At 40.7% G+C, this 22288-nt stretch overlaps 1 protein-coding gene across 1 annotated transcript in view; it reads left to right on the top strand.

Moving 5' to 3' along the window:
• The first annotated feature begins 7712 nt into the window (after positions 1–7712).
• The window catches only part of ldlrad3 (low density lipoprotein receptor class A domain containing 3), a 101733-nt gene continuing 87157 nt past the window's right edge, over positions 7713–22288 (top strand). Inside the window, exon 1 of the mRNA XM_061773581.1 lies at positions 7713–8122. Within this exon, the coding sequence (XP_061629565.1) occupies positions 8080–8122 (43 nt within the window). The 5' untranslated portion in view covers positions 7713–8079. The remainder of the gene's footprint in view (positions 8123–22288) is intronic.

Below are 22288 nucleotides of genomic sequence, written 5' to 3' on the forward strand. Positions count from 1 at the left end.
GAGGGGCCGGGCTGTGCTGACGAACACTGATTGGTTGACAGACCTCTGTAGGCATTTACCTTTTCATTCACAGAGCCACCATTACTGGATGTGGAGTTACGAAAGGCTCGAAATGAGAGGATTAAAATACATTAAAAAGTAAAACTTCCAAACATTGATCTTTATGTTTTCCCGCTGAGCCGCATTTTGTGGACAAGGAGCAGGCTGGACAAACTCTGTGCTCGGCGAGCCTACGTTGCCGCGCTGAAGCTGGGTTCGGCGGCGGAATCGGTGGAGAAGTCTGGCGCCACTACGGGCTCAGCGGCAAGGTTAGCCGGCGACGACGCCTTGGTCCAATCCAGTCAGTTGAAAAATAAATAAATACAAAAATTAAAAAACCTTCCTAGGCAGGAGCTCCTCAAAAATGTGGAAAAATCCCGCGTTTGCCATAGTGCAAGACAAGGAAATGAAGCCCAGCTTTTTGTCTGCGTTTTTAAACGTACACAAATAAATACTTCCAATGTACAGTCTGTTTTTAATTTTTTTTTATTTTTTTAATGCAAACTCATTTACAGATAGCAAATACTTCACACTTCTGTATTTAAAAACTGACTAAGAGCTGTCCAGGAAGTCATGTACTTTTTATTTATTTATTGAACCATATCCGGCGGCACGGCGGCCGACTGGTTACAGCGTCAGCCTCACAGTTCTGAGGAGCGGGGTTCAATCCCTGGTCCCGCCTGTGTGGAGTTTGCATGTTCTCCCCGTGCCTGCGTGGGTTTTCTCCGGGCACTCCGGTTTCCTCCCACATCCCAAAAACATGCATTAATTGGGGACTCTAAATTGCCCGTAGGTGTGAATGTCAGTGCGAATGTTGTTTGTTTGTATGTGCCCTGCGATTGGCTGGCAACCAGTTCGGGGTGTACCCCGCCTCCTGCCCGATGATAGCTGGGATGGGCTCCAGCATGCCCGCGACCCTAGTGAGGAGAAGCGGCTCAGAAAATGGATGGATGGATGAACCATATCCAGGTAAGGTATTTGCATTACCAACCTGACTGCAGACAGCAGAGTAAAACAAAGCAAAATAGAAGCAAATGTATGTACAAACTGGACAATGTGATATTGTAACAAGCTAAATTTTACATTACATCATCGCAAATGGTGAATAAAGGGTCCACAAAAGTGGATGTTCTCTAAAGCTAGAGAATTTGCATGAAGAAAAATGTAATTGCTTGAGTGCAAAGACATGACAAAAACATGTCTTTTTGAATAAATCAATATATAAATAAATGTAGCAACCTTCAAATTTGTAGTGGAACAGTTTAAGGTTTCAGGAAATAGAATTAATATATTCTAATTTATTGTAATGTACCTGTATAGAATAAAACTCTCTACCTCAAAGACTGTCTGCAACCAGGTTGGGATCACAAATGAGAATCACTTCTCAGTCGCGTTACCTGGATAAAGGGTTAGGTTTTAAAGGTATCAAAACTATTTAAAATTTAATTGATTTATAAAATAAGACATTAACTTAAAAGCTTGAAATACCAACCATTTTTTTAGATCCCGTAGGTGTCAATATTACTAAAAGTTTTAGATTCTAATAAGTGGCACTTTCGTGATCGCTCAGTGACGTCAACACAGTGGTGGTGATGTTATTATCATTTCTAATAATAATAATAAATTAATAAATGTGACTGACACATGGGCTGGTAAATATTTCAAGTTAAGGTGTAATGGTCAGTCTTTTGTGGAAGTCTAAATTGCAACAAAACAACATATACTACAGTGTAACCTTTAAAATTGAACAAATTCCATTGCCTTATGCTGGTTGTTCTAATTTCAAAACATTTTCGCCTATAGAAAAAAATTGTAAAGTGAATTAACAAAACTACTTACCAGAATCCTAAACTCAATCAATTAATCTGTTTATGTATCAATTTCTGTTTTTAATGGCTATTTAATTGCACTGTACTGTACCGAGAAACCAGAACCTTTTCTATGTCACAGTAAGTTTAATTTTTATTTCTGTGGTTATCATCTCACATTTTTGGTTGACTGTCACTGGTAACACTGCCACCACTAAAAAGAAAAAGCCCTTTGAGTTTTTGAGTTAACCAAAATTAGCTGGCGTCTAATGAGCTTTGATGAAGTTTTGCTTGACATGATGATTGATTGACCTCCAAGTTTTATTTGATTTTTGAAGCATTTTTCCCTGAACATTTTGTTTGTCCAAATTGTACAACTTTAGAAGAAGCAAGACATGTCTGCATTTAAAATGCTTCCCTTTTATCTAAGACCTTTCCCTGACTTTTTCACAGTTGATTTTATTTGGGATTTGTGCTGAACAGACTTGCCTCGGCCATCATTAGCTCTCACAATTATTCAAATATTCATATCTGCTAACCACAGAGTTTTTAAGAGTAGTTACAGGATATACTATCAGAACCTGTCAAAATGTACTGAAATACACTGCCGGCGATATGAGGGCAACGTAACCTTGTAGATAACCCTGCACATCGGATGGATTGCTTCACATTTTAAAAACCTCACCTCTTGCATCCTCATGAGTCTGTCTGCCTTGCAGGTTCACCTGCAGAAGCAATCAACCATTTTTTTTTTCTTGTTTGGGGGTGGGGGGTAGACGAAAAAGATCTAAATTGCATGACATGGCCATCCCAGGGAGTTTGGGACTGCCTGAGTCTGTCTGGCTTGATAAAGCAGCGTTAAAGGAATAAAGTGAGCTGGGAAAGTCTGATATTGGGTCCGTGCCTCCAGGTGAGCACACTATCAAAAGGAGCCATTTGTTTGAAGTCAGGATGCCTGCCCGCACACAGCTGTGGTCCAGTGATAAAGGGGGAAGCTTTAATAGTTGAGGTCTCCTGTGTTTCCATCGACCACTCTGTTTCATTGCAACTTCAGCTGGCACAGGGGCACTCACCAGCCAAACCATTTGGTAAACCTACACCATCTAATTAGACCCATTGCAAAAATTTCTGCCTTTACAAGTTACAAGACACTGTGGTGTTGAACTGTAGAGCATATGTCTCTGCTCTGGCCAACCTCTTCAATGCATATATTAATAAAATATCATCCATTCATAGGGCAGCACGATATTGGGGAAAAAAAAGACTTTTTTTGTAACCCTGCGTTATATACTGCGATGTGGGAAAATACAGGATAAAATAGAAAATAAATTATGCTCAACAAAGCACAGATGTATACTGAGATAATTGTGTGAAGTCTACCTCTATTTAAATGGACTGTAGTATTGAACAGGTGAGTGTCCAGCCAGACATGAAGCAAAAATAATTTATTTTCATCCCCAGTTATACTGTAATACGTATAGCACTTTTCATTTGTTTGTAATTAATCTGTAATTTCACACATATGTTTCAACATAGTATGTTAGTATTTCTATATTTGAGTGTATTAGTTTAAAGTAAACAACACACATTGATGTGTGCACCTTGTGCCTAGACCAGACTACAAGATGTTAGTCTCTTTATTGGCTCGATTTGCTATCATAGCTAATTTCCCAGATCGGGCCCGACAGATTTTGTCAGGAACGACATAACTCCTTATAGTGTGACATAATCTACGACCAACGATTTGGCCCTATGATGCCAAAATGAAGTCTAGCATGTTTTATTTTTTTTTTCTTCAGTGTAGGAAACATGAGGAAACCTCTGAAAATACAGCGGCTGAAGTAAGTATTTATCACGTCACCATTTTTCTCATTAAATATATTTCCAAAGGTGCTAGTATTGACATGAAATTTTCACCAGATGTTGGGAGCAACCCAAGTAATCTATACATACAAAGAAAGTAGAACAAATAAACTCAGAAATTATGTTGTGTTTAATAATGTGAAATGACACAGGGAAAAAAGGATTGAACACACCAACTGGTATTTATGTAATACTTTGTATAAAAGACTTTGTTTGCAATGGCAGCTTCAAGACGCCTCCTGTATGGAGAAACGAGTTGCATGCCTTGCTCTGATGTAATTTTGGCCCATTCCTTCACACAGGCAGTCTTCAATCTTGAAGGTTCTGTGGGCTTCTTCTATGTACCTTGAGTTTCATAGTTTTTCGATTGAATTCAAGTCAGGTGATTGGCCGGGCCATTCTAGCAGCTTTATTTTTGTTCTTTGAAACCAATTGAGAGTTTCCTTAGCAGTATGTTTTGGATCATTATCCTGCTGAAATGCCCACCCTCGTTTCATTTTCATCATCCTCATATATTGCAGCAGATATTTGTCAAGAATGTCTCGGTACATTTTCCCATTCATCCTTCCTTCAATAATGTGAGGTTTACCAGTACCATTTGCTGAAAAGCAGCCCCACACCATCATGTTCCCACCTCCGAACTTTACTGTTGGTATGGTGTTTTTAGGGTGATGTGCAGTGGCATTTCTCCTCCAAACGTGGTGTGCATTATGGAGTTCAATTTTGCTCTCATCCAACCAGACTATATTCTCCCAGTATTCAACTGGCTTGTCAAAATGTTGTTCAGCAAACCTTAAACGAGCTTTGACATGCTTTTTTTTCTTGCGTGGTGAGCGTGCATACAGGCCATGGCAGCGGAGTACATTACTCACTGTTTTCCTTGTGACAACAGTACTTGCTAATTCCAGGTCTTTTTGAAGGTCTCCACAGGTGGTCCTTGGACAATTCTTCTGATTATTCTTTGATTCTTCTTTCTTTCAACTGATCACTGCAAATTTATGGTTGTAAGATCTGCTTTACACTTATGTATTATGGCCCCAACCGTCCTGACTGGAACATTCAGAAGCTTAGATATGCGCCTGTAACCAATGCCATCGTTATGTTTTGCAACAATTAGTTTGCAATGGGCACGGTGGCCGACTGGTTAGAGCGTCAGCCTCACAGTTCTGAGGTGCGGGGTTCAATCCCCGTCCCCGCCTGTGTGGAGTTTGCATGTTCTCCCCGTGCCTGCGTGGGTTTTCTCCGGGCACTCCGGTTTCCTCCCACATCCCAAAAACATGCATTAATTGGAGACTCTAAATTGCCCGTAATAATGACTGTGAGTGCGAATGGTTGTTTGTTTCGATGTGCCCTGCGATTGGCTGGCAACCAGTTCAGGGTGTACCCCGCCTCCTGCCCGATGACAGCTGGGATAGGCTCCAGCACGCCCGCGACCCTAGTGAGGACAAGCGGCTCAGAAAATGGATGGATGGATAGTTTGCAATGGTCTTGAGACAGCTCTCCGCTCTTACCCATCATGCAACGTGTCATGATTCACACCTTGGCAATGAGACCTTTTTGTCAGCCATCAGTTAGGACTGATCCAGTTGATATTCATTTGCACTGACAAGAGGCTGAATTGCTGTTGTATTATTGATAGATTTTAGGTATTGTCTTGGCAATTCCTTTTAATGGTTTATAGGACATGTGCCCCTGACACAATCTCTTGGCCAGGTCACCTTTGTAAAAGAGATTCTGTTCTCATTTGGGCTTTTTCTGGTTACATAAAGGTTACAAAAATAACAAACCAAAAGATAAAGAAATAAACGTATTTTCATTACAAGCCACATCATAGGTATGGTAGCCCGCAAATCATATAAATCTGCAATTGCTAGGGGTGTAACAGTGTACCAAAAGTCACTGTTTAGCATCAACCTTGGTTTTAAGTTCACAGTTTGGTTCATAAGATACAGTAAGAAACCAAAATGCAAAACCAACTGCTTTTCATTTGTGTACACCGGCACAGATTTAATGACATTTATAATGAAATATCAACAGCTTAAATATTTTCTCTTTACGAAATTAATGATGCAGACCAGAGCAACAGATTAAATGGTGTTCAATATTATAGGAATGGCATTCTTTTTTAGCTTTATCTGAAGAGCCCGGGAATGGCTGTTTAAATGCTGGTGGGAGTTGAATTTATACTGTGATAGTTATTTTATTTTTATGGGTTCATTTTTTTTCAAGGCATATGACTATCCATGACTTCTGCTGTCCAGAAACTGAGCCGCACTGTATGTGTTTAAAGACTAGGTGTGTAGCTGGACCACAAGGCAGTTACATTTCTTGCCCATAACCTAATATGTTCTGCATGCGAACCCCAATAATTGGCCCATTATATTACATAATTGCTCCCGCAAAAAGGTTATTATCATTTTATAGCTAGTTTTGCACAAAAGTCAAGGAAAATGTGAGGCAGGCTTTCGCCAGCCAAGATGATGTGGGGGGCAGGATTCAATCTGAGGACCTTAATGTTGTACCATACAGAATATAGTACAGGTGTCAAACTGAAGGCCATGCATGGGTCCACATACGGCCACCCGTATCGCCTTATGTGGTCCACTGAAGCATAATAAATTGTGCCAACTTCATGTTTCATGCTAAAGGAGTTCATCTTTTCACACTAACTGAAAATCTATCACAAAAATTGCAATTTTCCTTTCCTTTCCTTTTCACAGATATAACAAGCATTTTTTTCACCAAATCCATTTTCAACATACATTGATCAATATTTGTAAACTTAAATATTTGAGTGCCACACAGAGAAAAAAAAAACCTCCTTAGAATTTACTTAATTGGAACATGTACATCGGATGCACATGATGAAAATGTGTTCCACAAATATACATTATTTTCAAGGAAAAGGAAAAAAAAATTATGTCAGCTTCACATTTTCATCATGTGCAACTGAAAATTAAGTAGTTTTTTTCAGTGCAGTTTTCCATGACTTCTTATTTCAAATTCATTCAATTTGTTGTTAACAATATACTGTACATCACAATTAAACACAGGAGCAATTGTGTACATGTACTGTATATGGTTTTCGATGTAATAACCATTACTAGAACTCGGCCCGCCATGAAAATGTGTTTGATAACCTTGGACTAGCCCCTACTAACAATTTTGGTCCCCAGAATATTTGGATAACGTTAGCTTATTGTTCCAGTAGCGTTCCCTGAGTGTTACATTTGGTTAGGTTTTGGTTACTCCTTGTTTGCAGCACCAAGTTTTTGTTACATTCTCTAAACGTGTTGGTTATATACTTCATTCCTTGAATGTTCCCCAAGCCATTTTGCTTACATATTTGGTTCACTTGACGTTACCTTTATGTTATTTATATTAGTATTATTATTATTATATCTCTTGGTTGTATTGACATTACCTCACTACCTATAAAACAATATATTTGGTATTATAAATGTATTATTTGTATCAGTACATGAGCATATTGTCAGTAATAAATTAAGGGATGCATTTGGCAGGACAAGTTTAATAATAAAAAAATATATATATATAATTAAAATAACAAGAAATTGAATCATTAATTAACCTTACGAACACAAACAATCACATTTAAATAACAACAAATTGAATAATTAATTTAACCTTACAAACACAAACAATCAACTTAATTAACCTTGTGTTCATTATTGTGGCTCAAACCACAGTAATGAACACAAGGTTAATTAAATTCTACCTCAGTGAGTATCATGAGACTGGATTATTATTTTTGGGAATCATCTGTTTTTGAAAATATTTGTAATGTTTTATCATCAGATTGCTCAGGTGCACTAATGTTGTGGCCACTGAATGGAAAGCATTAGAAATGGTAAAAAAATATATGTGAAATAAAATTGGGAAAAAGTGCCGTTAATCAGATGCATGAGATTTAATTTACCATGTATCCGTTTGCATTGTGACAGAAGGGCAGTTTCTGGGAAGGGTCGCTGGCGGTCCCCAGCCGAACCGCAGTTTGGGAACCGCTATCCCGGAGGGCCGACCTCTGCAACCGGCTTTCTGTCTCCGCCCCCGCCTCTCAACAACAACACCGGAGCGACTTCAGCCTGCCACCCTCTACCCCGAAGACCCGTCCACGTTCTGCCTCCCCTCCCCCCTACCCCTCTCCCAAGACCGAACGCCATTGCCCACACTCAACGCGAACTTTTCCAAGGAATGCCAAAAATGGTCTATTTAACTCGGCCGGTGATAAAGTAGTTCCAAATCTGAAGTCCAACAGGCGTCGCCGAGGAAGTTTTTCACCCCCCCACCCGTTTTTGGCCCCGCGGTGGAGCCAGGAAAGATCAGGACTGCGGGGAAAGGAGCGCGTATGATGTGGATCTGGTACATTCTGCTCGGCTCAGGCACAGTTGGTAAGTTTTGGAAATGAACACGCAAACTTAATGGCGTCAGATGCGCGGGGTGTGAAGAGGAGGGGGCGACCTGGTGTATCTCGCCGTCGACTAGCTAGTTTGCTTTGGTGAAGAACTTTCATTTCCCTGTTGGTTTTTGGCGTGAATGTTGCGAAGTGTCGAATATTGTAGGTGGACCCCCTTCAGTTACGAGTGACTCGAGAGAAGCATGTTGCTAAAGCCACCCTCCGCTCTTTCCATCCTTCCTCTGTGCGAATGAACTCGACGAAGGGAGCTGGTTGAGCGGCGAGCCCAATGACAAACTGTTCCCCAGGCGGCCCGTGGCAGCCGGGCCCCTGCGGAGCTTACGTGGGCGGCCTCACCACGGTTCATAACGGGACACTTGGTACTTGCTCGTCCACTAGATTGGTGATGGGTTTTTTTTTCCAATCAGCAGAGGTGGCTAAAGTTGTTACCCTCAGTAAGCACAGATTCCCCCCAAAAATACGCTGGTAAAAGTAGGACTGATTTAACGCAAAGTAATGAAGTACACACAATGACATGTACTTAAGCGCAAAAGTAAAAATGGGTTTTAACTGTCAATTATATACAACACCGATTTTGATTACTTGGCATAATGAAAACAAAAAATAAAAATCTGGACACAGCTTTGCTGCAACATACATTGTGACAGGTTAATCAGGACTGAACTGACAACATGTGTTGCGAGAGCAAAAAAAAACCCCATCCATCCATCCTCAGAACCGCTTATCCTAATTAGGGTCCAAGGTGTGCTGGTGCCTACCCCAGTTGACTTTGGGCGAGAGGGTACACGCTGAACTGGTTACCAGCCAATCACAGGACACATATAAACAAACAACCATTCACACCTATGGAACATTTAGAGTCATTGATTAACCTACCGTGCCTGTTTTTGGGAGGATACCGCAGGCACGGGGAGAACAACCAAACTCCACACAGGTGGCCGGATTTGAATCGGGGACCTCAGAACTGTGAGGCAAGTGTGCTAACCAGTCACCACTGTGCTGCCCAAAAAAAAGAGAAGAAAACGCAAAAAAGATAAATTCCCAGTAGCTTAGTATGGTAAATTAAAATACACCTTACCTGCTTTTTCAGATTTAGATGAAGAATTTTCTGAATGCCAGAAGCTACTCGTGTCTGATATTGACACACTTTTATAATGACTGTATTGGTAACTTTAGATCCCGATAACGATGTATATCCCAATGGAGTATCTTTCCTAAAAATTACATTCATTTTATGGCCTTTTTTACTTATAATTTCTCCATTTATTTTGAAATGAAATATTTTAAGTAGAAAATGCAATTACGTGAATAAGAAATAAAAATACAATAAAACAAATATACAGCGGAAAAATACCATTAAAAATATCTGGTATGACAAGCAGTTTTTCAAGGAATGTACACTATTGAAATGTGGTGTAATGTACAATGTTGTTTACATTCATGCTCCTCCAGCAGTGCTGTAAATATTATGTACTGTAAATGTGATATCGCACAGTAGTGGCAGTCCTGCAGCTTCATTAACCTTCATTTATTCATACAGTGTTAGAGGAAAGTCAGAGGTGTAGGGCGTCAAAAGTCACTCTTGTTACACAAAAACTCTGAAACTCATATCTTGGAACGCATGCATATTGCACAGACTCCGTTTATTGAACTGGGCTCACAAGTGAACAGTATAACATAACAGTCGTCTCTTTAGCATGTCATCCCTGTGTTAACTGTGTTGCAAACGTGGAACAGTTGGATTGAGTGTAAATCAATTAATCATGCCTGGAGTGAGGAACAAGGATGACGTAATAGAAAGGCGGCTGTTGTTTTATCGTCTCACACGCTACATTAGTGTAGCAATAGAGCTAACCCAATACACCACACATAAACATTATGATATAAACGATAGAGGATTAGAGTATATTGTACGGTAGATGCTTTTATCACAATACGGTAGATGCTTTTATCACAGTATCGGACAGTGCTACCAGAGTTGGTGGTTCATACCACTGATGGAAAGGTTTAGCAGTTTTGAATCCGTGACTTGTTAAAACCGTGGTATACCACGAAACCAGTCACTGGTCTATGCCTACGGGAGAATCTGTGCAGCCAGAAAGGGGCGCCGCTGCATGCCTTTTCTGACTTAAAGGTCCCCTTCCAGCAAATCCTTTTATTGGGTTTGCAAGATATTTTAGGTTGGAAATTCCCAGAATGCCCTTTTTCAAGCTATTCTAGTTGTCTTTTCTGCCTGGCATTTAAGACGATATTTCTCATAATATACTATATGTAAATAAGGTCCAAGGTTTTCATCCCTTTCGCAAGGCATTGGGCTATTCTGTTCTTCTCATCAGCAGGATGCATAAAAACTACAACTGACTTAATAACGTGTAACAACGTCTTTCAATCATCTCCCTTAAATAAAGTTCATCTTGGAAACTAATGATCAAAGTTATTTACATCAGTGATTTAAAATAGATTAGAGGAAACAATATATGCACAACTTCCCCCCCAAAAACAAAAACTCACCTGTTTATGTACCTTTAATTTAGAACACAGTAGTAGCTTGACATACCTACAATTGTAAGCAGGACTTTGCACATAAAAAACAAACAAACATGAACCACTGTTAATCAGACTGCCATAAAAACACATTTCTTACTCATTCTAACTCTGCATAATTATACTGCACATGGTATTGTCTTGGTAGATTATAATATATTCTTTGTTTACTCATTTCATATTTTGATGTCTAAATACACACATCTTCCAGAAGAAAACCATGCAGTCAATATCCACACATTTGTAAATTCTTGACCTGCATGTTGTCTGCAAAACCTGTGATAGGGTCAAAATCAGTCAAGCAGGTTAACATCACATTTCACCGTCATGGGGTTCTCATCCGTACTGTGTTCGCTGTGGGTCAGGAGCTCATCTGCCCTGAAGGAACAGCACAGCAACTGATTATGATGGAACATGATAGATTCCTCCTTGACTGACCTCTGCAGGTAGTCAGAGATTCTTCACTGCGCCTGCACACACTCAGACATTTATACAGTTATTAAAATGGGCAAGTGTAGACATGAATGTAGACATCAGTTTTTATAATTATGTACTGTATTTTCAAAACTTGCAGTCTAATTCGACCTTCACACGGGGTCAAATGCATATGATATGCTTACTGTTTGGCCTGTACATATGAAAATATGCAGGCTGCATTGCCGGACCATGCAGTGCCAATACCTTTCATTAGCTACATTTTGTATAAGTACAGTAGGTGTCAAGAGTAGAGCCCACTGACTTGGTGTTATACACTTGCTGCTTAAAGCTACTAGAGGTGGACAAAGATGTGTACGCCTTTCTGACTTGATGCTATTACTATATCACAAGTTGAATTTCCGACTTGATGATTGTCATTGTATTTCTCGTTACCATTCCGAAATCCTGCTAATCGTTTTTGACAGAGCTAAACAATTATATTGGGAAATTTACAGTGTTAAGCTATTCTCTTGAGTTTACCTTTATTTGACTCAAATTTTGTTTTGTTTCAAATCTCTACAACCCTTATATTGACATTCAAATTGTATGGTTCAACAAATTCATCACCAATTAAATCACCAATCTCAGCCTATTAATGTCTTTGCCTGTCATGTCACTTCTGTGTCTAAGTTGGCCTTTTACAGACATCAAATAGATGGCAATATTAAGTGAATGACCTTTAGTTACAACATCATCTGCCAGAGAACACTGTTCAAACACTTCTTTTTAGGATACTGTAGTCTAGTTTATTTTACTATTTTTTTTGCTGGATCTTGCTCTCTCTCTCTCTCTTGGTCCTCCTTTCTGCATTGCTCGCTTTCTTTGCTCTTAGCTTTAGTAGATGTTAGGGTTTGGGCAGAGTTTGAATTAGAGCGATTCTGGTTCCTTATTTCAATTCAGGTTCCAAACGATTCTCGATTCCGATTCTTTTAGGGGGCTGGGTCAAAAAAGTTGCATGGTTTAAATAAAGGGTGTCCAAATTATGAACACTTATTTTCTTAGCAGCCCCCAGGATAGACTAAAATGAACATTTGACTTGGGGTTCTTTATAACCAGTATCAATATCAAACCTATGAAGGAAAAGGCAATGTGTGTGGAACTAACCCAATTGACTTAATATTAATTAATTAATGTTTCAGCTAAAAATTAATATAGCATTGTTAAAATAGTTATTTGGGACTGTTTTATCACATCAAATAATTTATAAGAGCAAATTTTAACTTGACTTCCTGTTTTAAGTTTGTCGCCTTTTATTTTGAAGGGAACTCAGCATTCTGCATTTTGGCATGAAAAGTTAACTTCACATGGCACCGGTAATTTATTATTTTTAAAATGGATGGAACCAAATGATTACAAGGTTAGTGTTTGTGATACTGTGTGACAACATTTATGTGAATTTTGTTCCAATTGATTGTAATGTAAAGTTGCTGCGCTGAAGTTTTAGCTTAATGTTAAGCTTTTTTTTCTGTCATTGGCCCTTACTTTGGTTTGAAGACTAAAAGGAGTGCGTCAGACGCGACACATCGTGAAAGTCTCCTTTGCACAATATAATCTTATTCCAAGTGTTGCAACTGAGGCGACTGGTCATTAATTTTAACGGAGTTAAGACAGACTTTTGTTCGCCGCCACCGCCATTGGCCACAAGCACATCTTCGTGCATGTTCTTCTTCGTTGGTTTTTGCCGCTTCTTCGTTGGTTTTCGCCACTACTTCTTCAGGGCCGGCGGACTAGACATCAAAACTGAGAACCGACATTTTTTTATTTGAACGATTCCGGGAGAACTGGTACCGGTTCCAATCGGTTCACGATTCTCGATGCCAACCCTAGTAGATAGTAGTAGTTAATTACTTGTGATTTCCAACCTCTGCAGTAACTCTATGGCTTGGCTACACAATTGGGAGTTTATTAATTGCTAGTTTGTAGCTAAGGAGACGGACAAAGCACGTCTAGTTTGCCTCATTTAATATATCACTTTTTGTGCAAAAGGTTTGTCTTTTTTCTCCTGTTTAACATATCCTCTGATGGTTCACTCAGATTCATCCTGAATTTAAAATGCTCAAAGGGGATCTTCAATTGAGTTCAAAATCATCCCAGATCTCGAGGTATTAAATATTGTAGTTGAAAAGCTTTATTAATTATGTAGCAATACTGGTTGAGAACAAAATAATATAATAATAAGAATGATTAATGGAAACCCAAACCATTTAACCCATTGAGGAATGGATTCAAAATCAAAGTTGAACAATTAGATCAAAGGGTGATCTAACGTATGTCAATTTTCTCAAGACAACTCAGTAGTGTCTCGGGGCTCCATGTGCTTGTATGCACTGTTTACATTGCCTTGGCATGTTCCTGATGACAGATGGTCTCCCGAGGCATTTCCTCCCAGACCTGGATCAAGAAATCAGTCAGCTACTGAACAGTCTTGTGCAACATGGCGGCTGTAGAAACAACGATATACGATGATGTCCCCGAGGTGCAACATTTGATTCAAGTTTCATCAATAGCCTTCGTTATCCAGGAGATGCTGACACACTCTTTCATTGCTTGTGTTTGGAGCACTGATAACAACAAAGGTTATACTATCATATCAACTCACAGGTTGTTACAGGTGTTAAGACACTAAAAGAATCCCACTGCACCAGTCGTCAGTAGCACTGCCTTGCTCATTTCTCACATCCTGTCCTGCCCTTTTCTTTCTTCTCTCATCTTGTTCTCTTGGTTAGTTATTGCATGTCCTTACCGGGTGCCCCCCCCAACCCCCAAAACAAATAGCGTAAGAACACGATTTCATTGTGCTCTGTGTAACGTTACTTGTGCTCAAATATCTACACCAGGGGTGTCAAACTCATTTTCACCAAAGGCCATATTGACATTATCGATGCCGTCGAAGGGCCAGTTAGAAGACAGTATATGCAACAAAACGTAATGTAAATTAAATGTAACTATACTCCTCAATATATTGTTAAATAACTGTATTTATTATAACTTATTGCCCTGGTATTATAGCATGAATCCTAAGAAACCCGCATTGCTCATCCATCAACCATCAAACTATTTAAGTAAATAAAGAAGAATATCTCCAAACCCAAATTATGACATTAACTTTTTTCAAAGGTTTTTTGTTACGCTTGACAATTTTGCACTACTCAGAAGATTGGTGGCAGAGTTAGCATTTTAGAAATACAAATCGGCCTGGTGTTAGGTGCAAAGGGAATACGACCTGCTAATGAGAAATGTGTTAATCGGGAATACTATAAAAATTAGTTTGCATGAAATGCAGAAACCCGTGAACACATCAGCAGAAAAATATATATTGGTTTTCCAATCTTTCCAAAAATGCTTCTATCTGAATCGACTTTTCGCTTCCTCGACATTTTGGGATCATGGGAACGTTTCTCAAGTCACTTCTAAAACCGCTGCTTTAGACTGATGCGGGTACACTACCACCCAGTGGTAAAATCCGGTCACTTGGCGGTAATTTGTAAGGCAACGATGTATTATGGGAAATGTAGCAGATGGTGATTACACGTGTAAACTGCTCAATTGACTTACCGTAATTTCTTGTGTATAATATCCATTTTTTTCCCCCCCAAAAATGTCAAAAGTCAATAGTGCGCATTATACATATGTATAGGGGAAACTGAAAAAAACTTTCCCATTTTATACAACCCCAATTCCAATGAAGTTGGGACGTTGTTAAACATAAATAAAAACACGATACAATGATTTGCAAATCATGTTCGACCTATAGGCGGCACGGTGGACGACTGGTTAAAGCATCTGCCTCACAGTTCTGAGGACTGGGGTTCAAATGGCGGCCCCACCTGTGTGGAGTTTGCATGTTCTCCCCGTGCCTGCGTGGGTTTTCTCCGGACACTCCGTTTTCCTCCCACATCCCAAAAACATTCATGATAGGTTAATTGACTTCTCTAAATTGCCTGCAGGTGTGAATGTGAGTGCGAATGGTTGTTTGTTTATATGTGCCCTGCGATTGGCTGGCATCCAGTTCAGGGTTTACCCCGCCTCCTGCCCGAAAATAGCTGGGATAGGCTCCAGCACTCCCGCGACCCTTGTGTGGATTTGCGGCTCAGAAAATGGATGGATGGATGTTCGACCTATAATTCCAATGAAGTTGGGATGTTGTGTTAAACATAAATACAAACAGAATACAATGATTTGCAAATCATGTTCAACCTATATTTAATTGAATACACTACAAAGACAAGATATTTAATGTTCAAACTGATAAACTTTATTTTTTTTAGCAAATAATCATTAACTTTGAATTTTATGGCTGCAACACGTTCCAAAAATGCTGGGACATGTGGCAAAAAAGACTGAGAAAGTTCAGGAATGCTCATCAAACACCTGTTTGGAACATCCCACAGGTAAACAGGCTAATTGGGAACAGGTGGGTGCCATGATTGGGTATAAAAGGAGCTTCCCTGAATTACTCAGTCATTCACAAGCAAAGATGTGGCGAGGTTCACCTCTTTATGAAAAAGTGCGTGAGATAACAGTCGAACAGTTTAAGGACAATGTTCCCCAACGTACAATTGCAAGGAATTTAGGGATTTCATCATCTACAGTTCGTAATATCATCAAAAGGTTGAGAGAATCTGGAGAAATCACTGGATGTAAGCGGCAAGGCTGAAAACCAACATTGAATGCCCGTGACCTTCGATCCCTCAGGCGGCACTTCATCAAAAACCAACATCAATCTGTAAAGGATATCACCACATGGGCTCAGGAACACTTCAGAAAACCAATGTCAGTAAATACAGTTTGGCGCTACATCCGTAAGTGCAACTTGAAACTCTACTATGCAAAGCAAAAGCCATTTATCAACAACACCCAGAAACGCCGCTGGCTTCTCTTGGCCCGAGCTCATCTAAGATGGACTGATGCAAAGTGGAAAAGTCTTCTGTGGTCTGACGAGTCCATATTTCAAGTTGTTTTTGGAAATTGTGGACATCGTGTCCTCCGAGCCAAAGAGGAAAAGAACCATCCAGACTGTTATGGACGCAAAGTTCAAAAGCCAGCATCTGTGATGGAATGGGGCTGTGTTAGTGCCAATGGCATGGGTAACTTACACATCTGTGCAGGCACCATTAATGCTAAAAGGTACATACAGGTTTTGGAGAAACATATGCTGCCATCCAAGCAACGTCTTTTTCATGGACGCCCCTGCTTATTTCAGCAAGACAATGCCATACCACATTCTGCACGTGTTACAACAGCGTGGCTTCGTAGTAAAAGAGTGCGGGTACTAGACTGGCCTGCCTGCAGTCCAGACCTGTCTCCCATTGAAAATGTGTGGCACATTATGTGCCACACATTTTGTGTAAAATACGACAACGGAGACCCCGGACTGTTGAACAGCTGAAGCTGTACATCAAGCAAGAATGGGAAAGAATTCCACCTACAAAGCTTCAACAATTAGTGTCCTCAGTTCCCAAACGTTTATTGAATGTTGTTAAAAGAAAAGGTGCTGTAACACAGTGGTAATAACATGACCCTGTCCAAGCTTTTTTGGAATGTGTTGCAGCCATAAAATTCTAAGTTAAGGATTATTTGCTAAAAAGAATAACGTTTATAAGTTTGAACATTAAATATCTGGTATTTGTAGTGTATTTAATTAAATTTAAGTTGAACATGATTTGGAAATCATTGTATTTTGTTTTTATTTGTTTAACACAATGTCCCAACTTCATTGGAATTGGGGTTGTAAATGTATGCTGCCATCTAGAGGTTATGAAAAAGCTGTGCACTTTCATTACAAAATGCCACAGCCCGCTAGAGGTTATGAGAAATGTGTAGACTTTCATTCTAATATGCCACCGGCACCTAGTGGTTATGAAAAAGGTGGAGCCTACACTTTTGTTCCAATATGACAGGGGTACGTATGACTGCATAAATGTACAGTTGTGCTCATAAGTTCACATACCCTGGCAGAATTTGTGAAATATATATTTTTTAAAATATGACTGATGACTGAACAACAACCATCATTAATTTCTTTATTGTTATGTCTTGTTTAATGATAATGCTTGTGTTAAATGCGTGACCGTTCAATTTGAATTCCATTAAAATAAAATTAAATGTGCTTCGCCTGGCCCTTCGTGTTTTCTTTAAAGAATTGTACCCATCTTACAAATTCTGCTTGCGTAATAAAACATATGAGCACAACTGTGTGTTTCCTCATTTACTAAATAAAAGTAGGGCTGTGAACTTTCAAAATAAGAGCAAGTAAATAAAAAGAAAGTATTACGTGTTCAACTAAAGTGCTTCACTTCAGGATAATTCTTTGAAAAAAACAAAATACAGATAATACTTCATGTTTTGATCATATAGGTAGAAGCAAAATCATGCATTGTAAAAATCCATTATAAGGTAGACCCAGGGAGGTCCTGAGCCCGACCGAAGCGCCCCGACCAGTCCCAAGGGGAGGGGTACGGGCACCGGACCGACGCCCCCCATCCGAGCCCTACCACTGCCACCGTCCCAGTCACCCCCGGAGAGCATGGGGGCCCCAGCCACCAACACGGCCCAAAAAAACCAAAAACAGTCATAGCCTGCCAAAGCGAGCCCAAGTTAAGCGCCCGTCGTGAGGAGGGTTGGGCATCGAGAATCAACAATCGACCTAAAACCGGACCAATGCCCCGGCTCCACCATAACCGCCCAAACCCAAAGACCCGGCCCCCAGCCCCGAGGTCCACAATCCGCCTACCCCGAAGAAGAAGCGGCGAAAACCAATGAAGAAGAGGTGAAAACCAACGAAGAAGAACGCGGACGAAGACGCGCCCAACGGCAGCGGCGGCGTACAACCCCGCCAAAATCAATGACTGTTCGCCCCAGCACAACACCCGGAACAAGACCATACTGCGTAAAGGAAGCCCCCATGACGCGCAGCATCCGACGCACCCCGAGCCCAACCCCACACCGCACAGAGCCCCAGCGAAGCCAGCTCCCAGTCAACCGGGCGAGCGAAACCCCAAAACACGTCCATGCCAACAGCTGGTCAACACCGAGCTAAAATCCCACCGCAGCAACCCCAAACCACAGTGAACCGGGACAAACCTACACAAACGCCATCCCACAGCACCACAAACACCAACCCCGCGCCCCACCGGTGAAAATCAGGAAAGGCACCAGCACTCCACAGCACCCGGCTCTATCCATGAAAAAAAATAAAATAAATCACCGGCACCGTGCAAAGCCCCCCTCCCCCACCCCTCCGTGCCAAAATGCCGATCCCCGGCACGCACGCCCCAAAACAAAAGGCCACAAGCTTAAAACAGGAAGCCAAGCCAAAATCCGCACACACAAACCACCCGACGTGATGAAACAGTCCCAAACAACCACCTCAACAACGCTACATCAAACCCCCAGCCGAAACACCAATCAATGAATACCAAGTCAACTGGGCCACCCCAACACACACCGCCGCCCAGCCCACAGGTCCGACACTGATACTGGCCACAAAGAACCCCGAGCCAAATGGCCACCCCAGTCCAAACCGTGGGCGGCCACAACCTGGACACCTCCTATCCAAACCACCCAAACTTCCCCGACCCAGCCCCCCAAAAGAACCGGAACAAAGAACTTCCCGGAACCGAAACAAGGAACCGGAAATGCCCAAACCCAAACGACACCCAACCCTTGTCGTGCGCAAGGACAGGCGAGGACGCCAAGAGAGGAGAGAGGAAGCGGGGCCCCCACCCGGCCCCAGGAGTCCAACCAAGACAAATGTGAAAACCCACCACCCACTCTATTACTATGGTTACCAGGTTTCCTGACTGGCAACCAAGGCAGCCGACTGGCTACAGTTTCAATAAACATCAGAATAATTGAAAAATTTTAAAAGAAGCAGAGTGAAATTGCTCCAGCACAAAAGGCATACAGAGCCACCATTCTGCAAGGCCATGCAGCTGAACAAGACAGGTTAAAAAAAGAAAAAAAAAGAAATTGAAAAACAAAAAAAAACAAAGGAAATTTGGGTGCACCTAACTTTTATGTTGGTGCACCCAATAAAAAAGGTTGGGTGCACCAGTGTGACCAGTGCAAAAGTTAGTCAAGAGCCCTGCTTTGTAGTGCATTCAACTAAATATAGGATGAGAAGGATTTGAAAATCATTGTATTCTGTTTTTATTTACATTTGACACAATATCCCAATTTCATTGGAATTGGGGTTTGTATATTTGGACTGTTTGTCCTTTGCATGGGAGTCGGAGTGGGGGCAACAAAGGGAAGATTTTCCCTGGGCTCGTGGGCATTCAAGGCCCCTGAGTTTTAGGAAATGAGGGACCCCTGTGGATTTATAAACTCCATCAGCTTTTTGGGAGGTGATTTTAATTCAGAAAGTTAGAGTTTATGAGCCCAATACTCACATTGGATTTTAGCATTAAATGTGTTTGATGGTTTACGAAGTAGATTCAAACGCGTGACGCTGTATGCAAAGTGATACTGGATATAAAGTCTCCAAGTTGTTCTCAAATTCAAGTTCGTTATGCTTGTACTATTTCTTCCCAAAGAGGGTCTATCAATAATGTAGCCTCTTTAACAAGTCTGAGCCTTTTAAGATGGTATTTGAGTTCTCCTCCCCTCTGGTTACTGGGTGGGCACATCAGTGTGATTAAATCATAGCTCTGATTCTGAACTCAACTCAACTCAACTCAACTCAACTCAAAGTAGAAGTATATGAATTATTCATACTTGATTGTGCTTAATTTTTCATTGACTTTCTGAACAAAAGTCCCCAAATTGCTCCAAAAAGTAATTTTTTACATTTCCTTTTGAATAATTGTTGGCATACTTCTTGAATGTTGAAATTTTGAACTCGTGAAAATTGTTGGTGAAATAGGTCTCTTGATTTTATGTGGATGTAGCATTTTACCATCAACCCATTCACTGGTAGAAAGCAATTGAGCTATGGAACGCGGAGAGTACCTACCAGCAGAGATGCAAACGAAGAGCTGCCAGCATTGTTGTCTGCAAAAAAATGAAATGAAAGGAGAAGAAAACAGACGCTTTCCAATCACTCACTGTTTTTAGTGTTTTATTTATTTTTATTTTTATTTGCATTTATATGAAGGCAACAGAAGGCATGGACACATCCACACTAAGTCAGCCTCATGCATATTGAATTTAAACGAATGTGTCGTAGGCTTCTTTATTGTGTGGTCTTTGTGGGTGTTATTTTTACTGATGAAAAAAGTAGTTTATTTCAGAGAAAAGAGAGAGCATTTTTTTCTTGAGGTCTATATTGTCAAATATACATAAATGACAGGAAATGTGGCATGTTTGTTAAAAGCAGCCCTAGTTTTACTGCGTGCTATAGGAATATGTTACTGGTGTATATACTAATAATAGTAAACATGCACATTTATAGCCAAGCTAAATTCCTTCCTAGAGGTCAACAAAACATATATGATTCAGGTACTAAGCATCAATCTTAGCTGTAAACACAGGCTTCTACTCCAAAATAAGTTGTAACAGCCTGCTTCGCTCAAACAGCCCTTGGAGAAGTGGGACACGAACAGCCAATGGGAAGCGCTAGCACCCCCTTGTAGACGTGGGAGGTGGGTGGAGGAGAGCATTGTGCAGCAGACAGATCAGGCTGTGGCGTATTCCTAGTATGAGACACTTGCTTAGCTTTATTTACAGTGGAAAACAAATCAGGAATTAGTTGTAATGGGAAATAACGAGTCATGGAGGGCCATAAAAGCACATAAGTTTCCTAAGTAATGTAATAAGTTTTATCATATGTGTATTTTTAAACTGTATACAAACAATGTAGGGCAGCATGGTAGGTGTGGTGTTTAGCACATCTGCCTCACAGTTAAGAGGTCCCAGGTCTTCCTGTGTTGAAGTTGTAGTAGTAGTAGAAGTAGAACTTTTTTTATCCAGTCACCAACTCACCATACAATAACATAATTTCACAGGACAAATGCTTTAACAATCAATAGTCATCTACTAAGGGTTGACAGACAGTTGACACAGGCCAAAGGGCCTTTCCCACTGCAGGAACCTTTGCAGGAACTTCCCTAGCAACCCTGGTAGCTTGAGTTCCCCCTGTGTTTCCACCGAAAAAAAACTACCAGGGTACGGGTCAGGTACAGGGTCTGAGCCCAAGCGGCGTGTGCATATTCCTCGGCTGGGGCTGAGGGGCGTGAGGCTTCCAAACATCGATTTTCCAAACACTTTACATTTTCCCGCTGAGCCACACTTGGTGGGGAAGGAGCAGGTCGGTGCTCCCCGAGCTTACGTCGCCGCTTTGGCCCGGCGTCGAGCCATGAGTCTGCCGCCAGGAGGTCCGCTACCGCCACGGGCTCAGCAATGCCAACCTGGTTGCAGACAGCAGAGTAAAACAAAGCGAAATGATATAGTTACGTGTGTGTGTGTGTGTGTGTGTTTGTGTGTATATATATATATATATATATATATATATATATATATATATATATATATATACACACACACACATAGTGTTCCCTCATTTATCGCGGGGGTTACGTTAAAAAATTAACCCGCGGTAACTTTATTTTTTACAATTGTTATACTATGTTTTAAGGCTGTAAACCTTACCATTAACATTTTCTCACATTTCTCTTTTGTTTAAACACGCTCAAAGTTCAAACCTTTGTAAGAAAAATAAGTACATTATTATTGTTGTTGTTGTACTTATTATTATTATTGTTAATATTATTGTATAACGAAACAAAGGTCAAAACCTGTTTTAAGGCCCAAACATTTGTTTAAGAAATAAAAATGTAAACATTTTCTGACATTTTTTAGAAATAACGAATTAAATTTTAATGAACAACGTATGAGGTTGTAAACATAAGAAATTATTCATTGTGACTCGCGCGTATTACATGCTTCCTCTGACCGTCCCTCTTAGTCCTGACGCCGCTCCATTGTAGCGTCCTTTTTCACTCTCTTTTTTCCCGAGAGAAGAACATAGTTATAGGTAGTTGTTGAGATTCTTATAAACAGACACGCCACCTTCGATAGCACCTGCCTTTGCCTTTTGGGTGCAAGCGCAGGTGCCCTTGTCGGTGCAGCAGGCGAACATTTTCGTTGACTTAGAAGTTTGCACTGGCCTGAGCGAGGC

This window comes from Phyllopteryx taeniolatus, chromosome 5 (genome assembly GCF_024500385.1).
Source record: "Phyllopteryx taeniolatus isolate TA_2022b chromosome 5, UOR_Ptae_1.2, whole genome shotgun sequence".
In the NCBI taxonomy this organism is placed as follows: domain Eukaryota; kingdom Metazoa; phylum Chordata; class Actinopteri; order Syngnathiformes; family Syngnathidae; genus Phyllopteryx; species Phyllopteryx taeniolatus.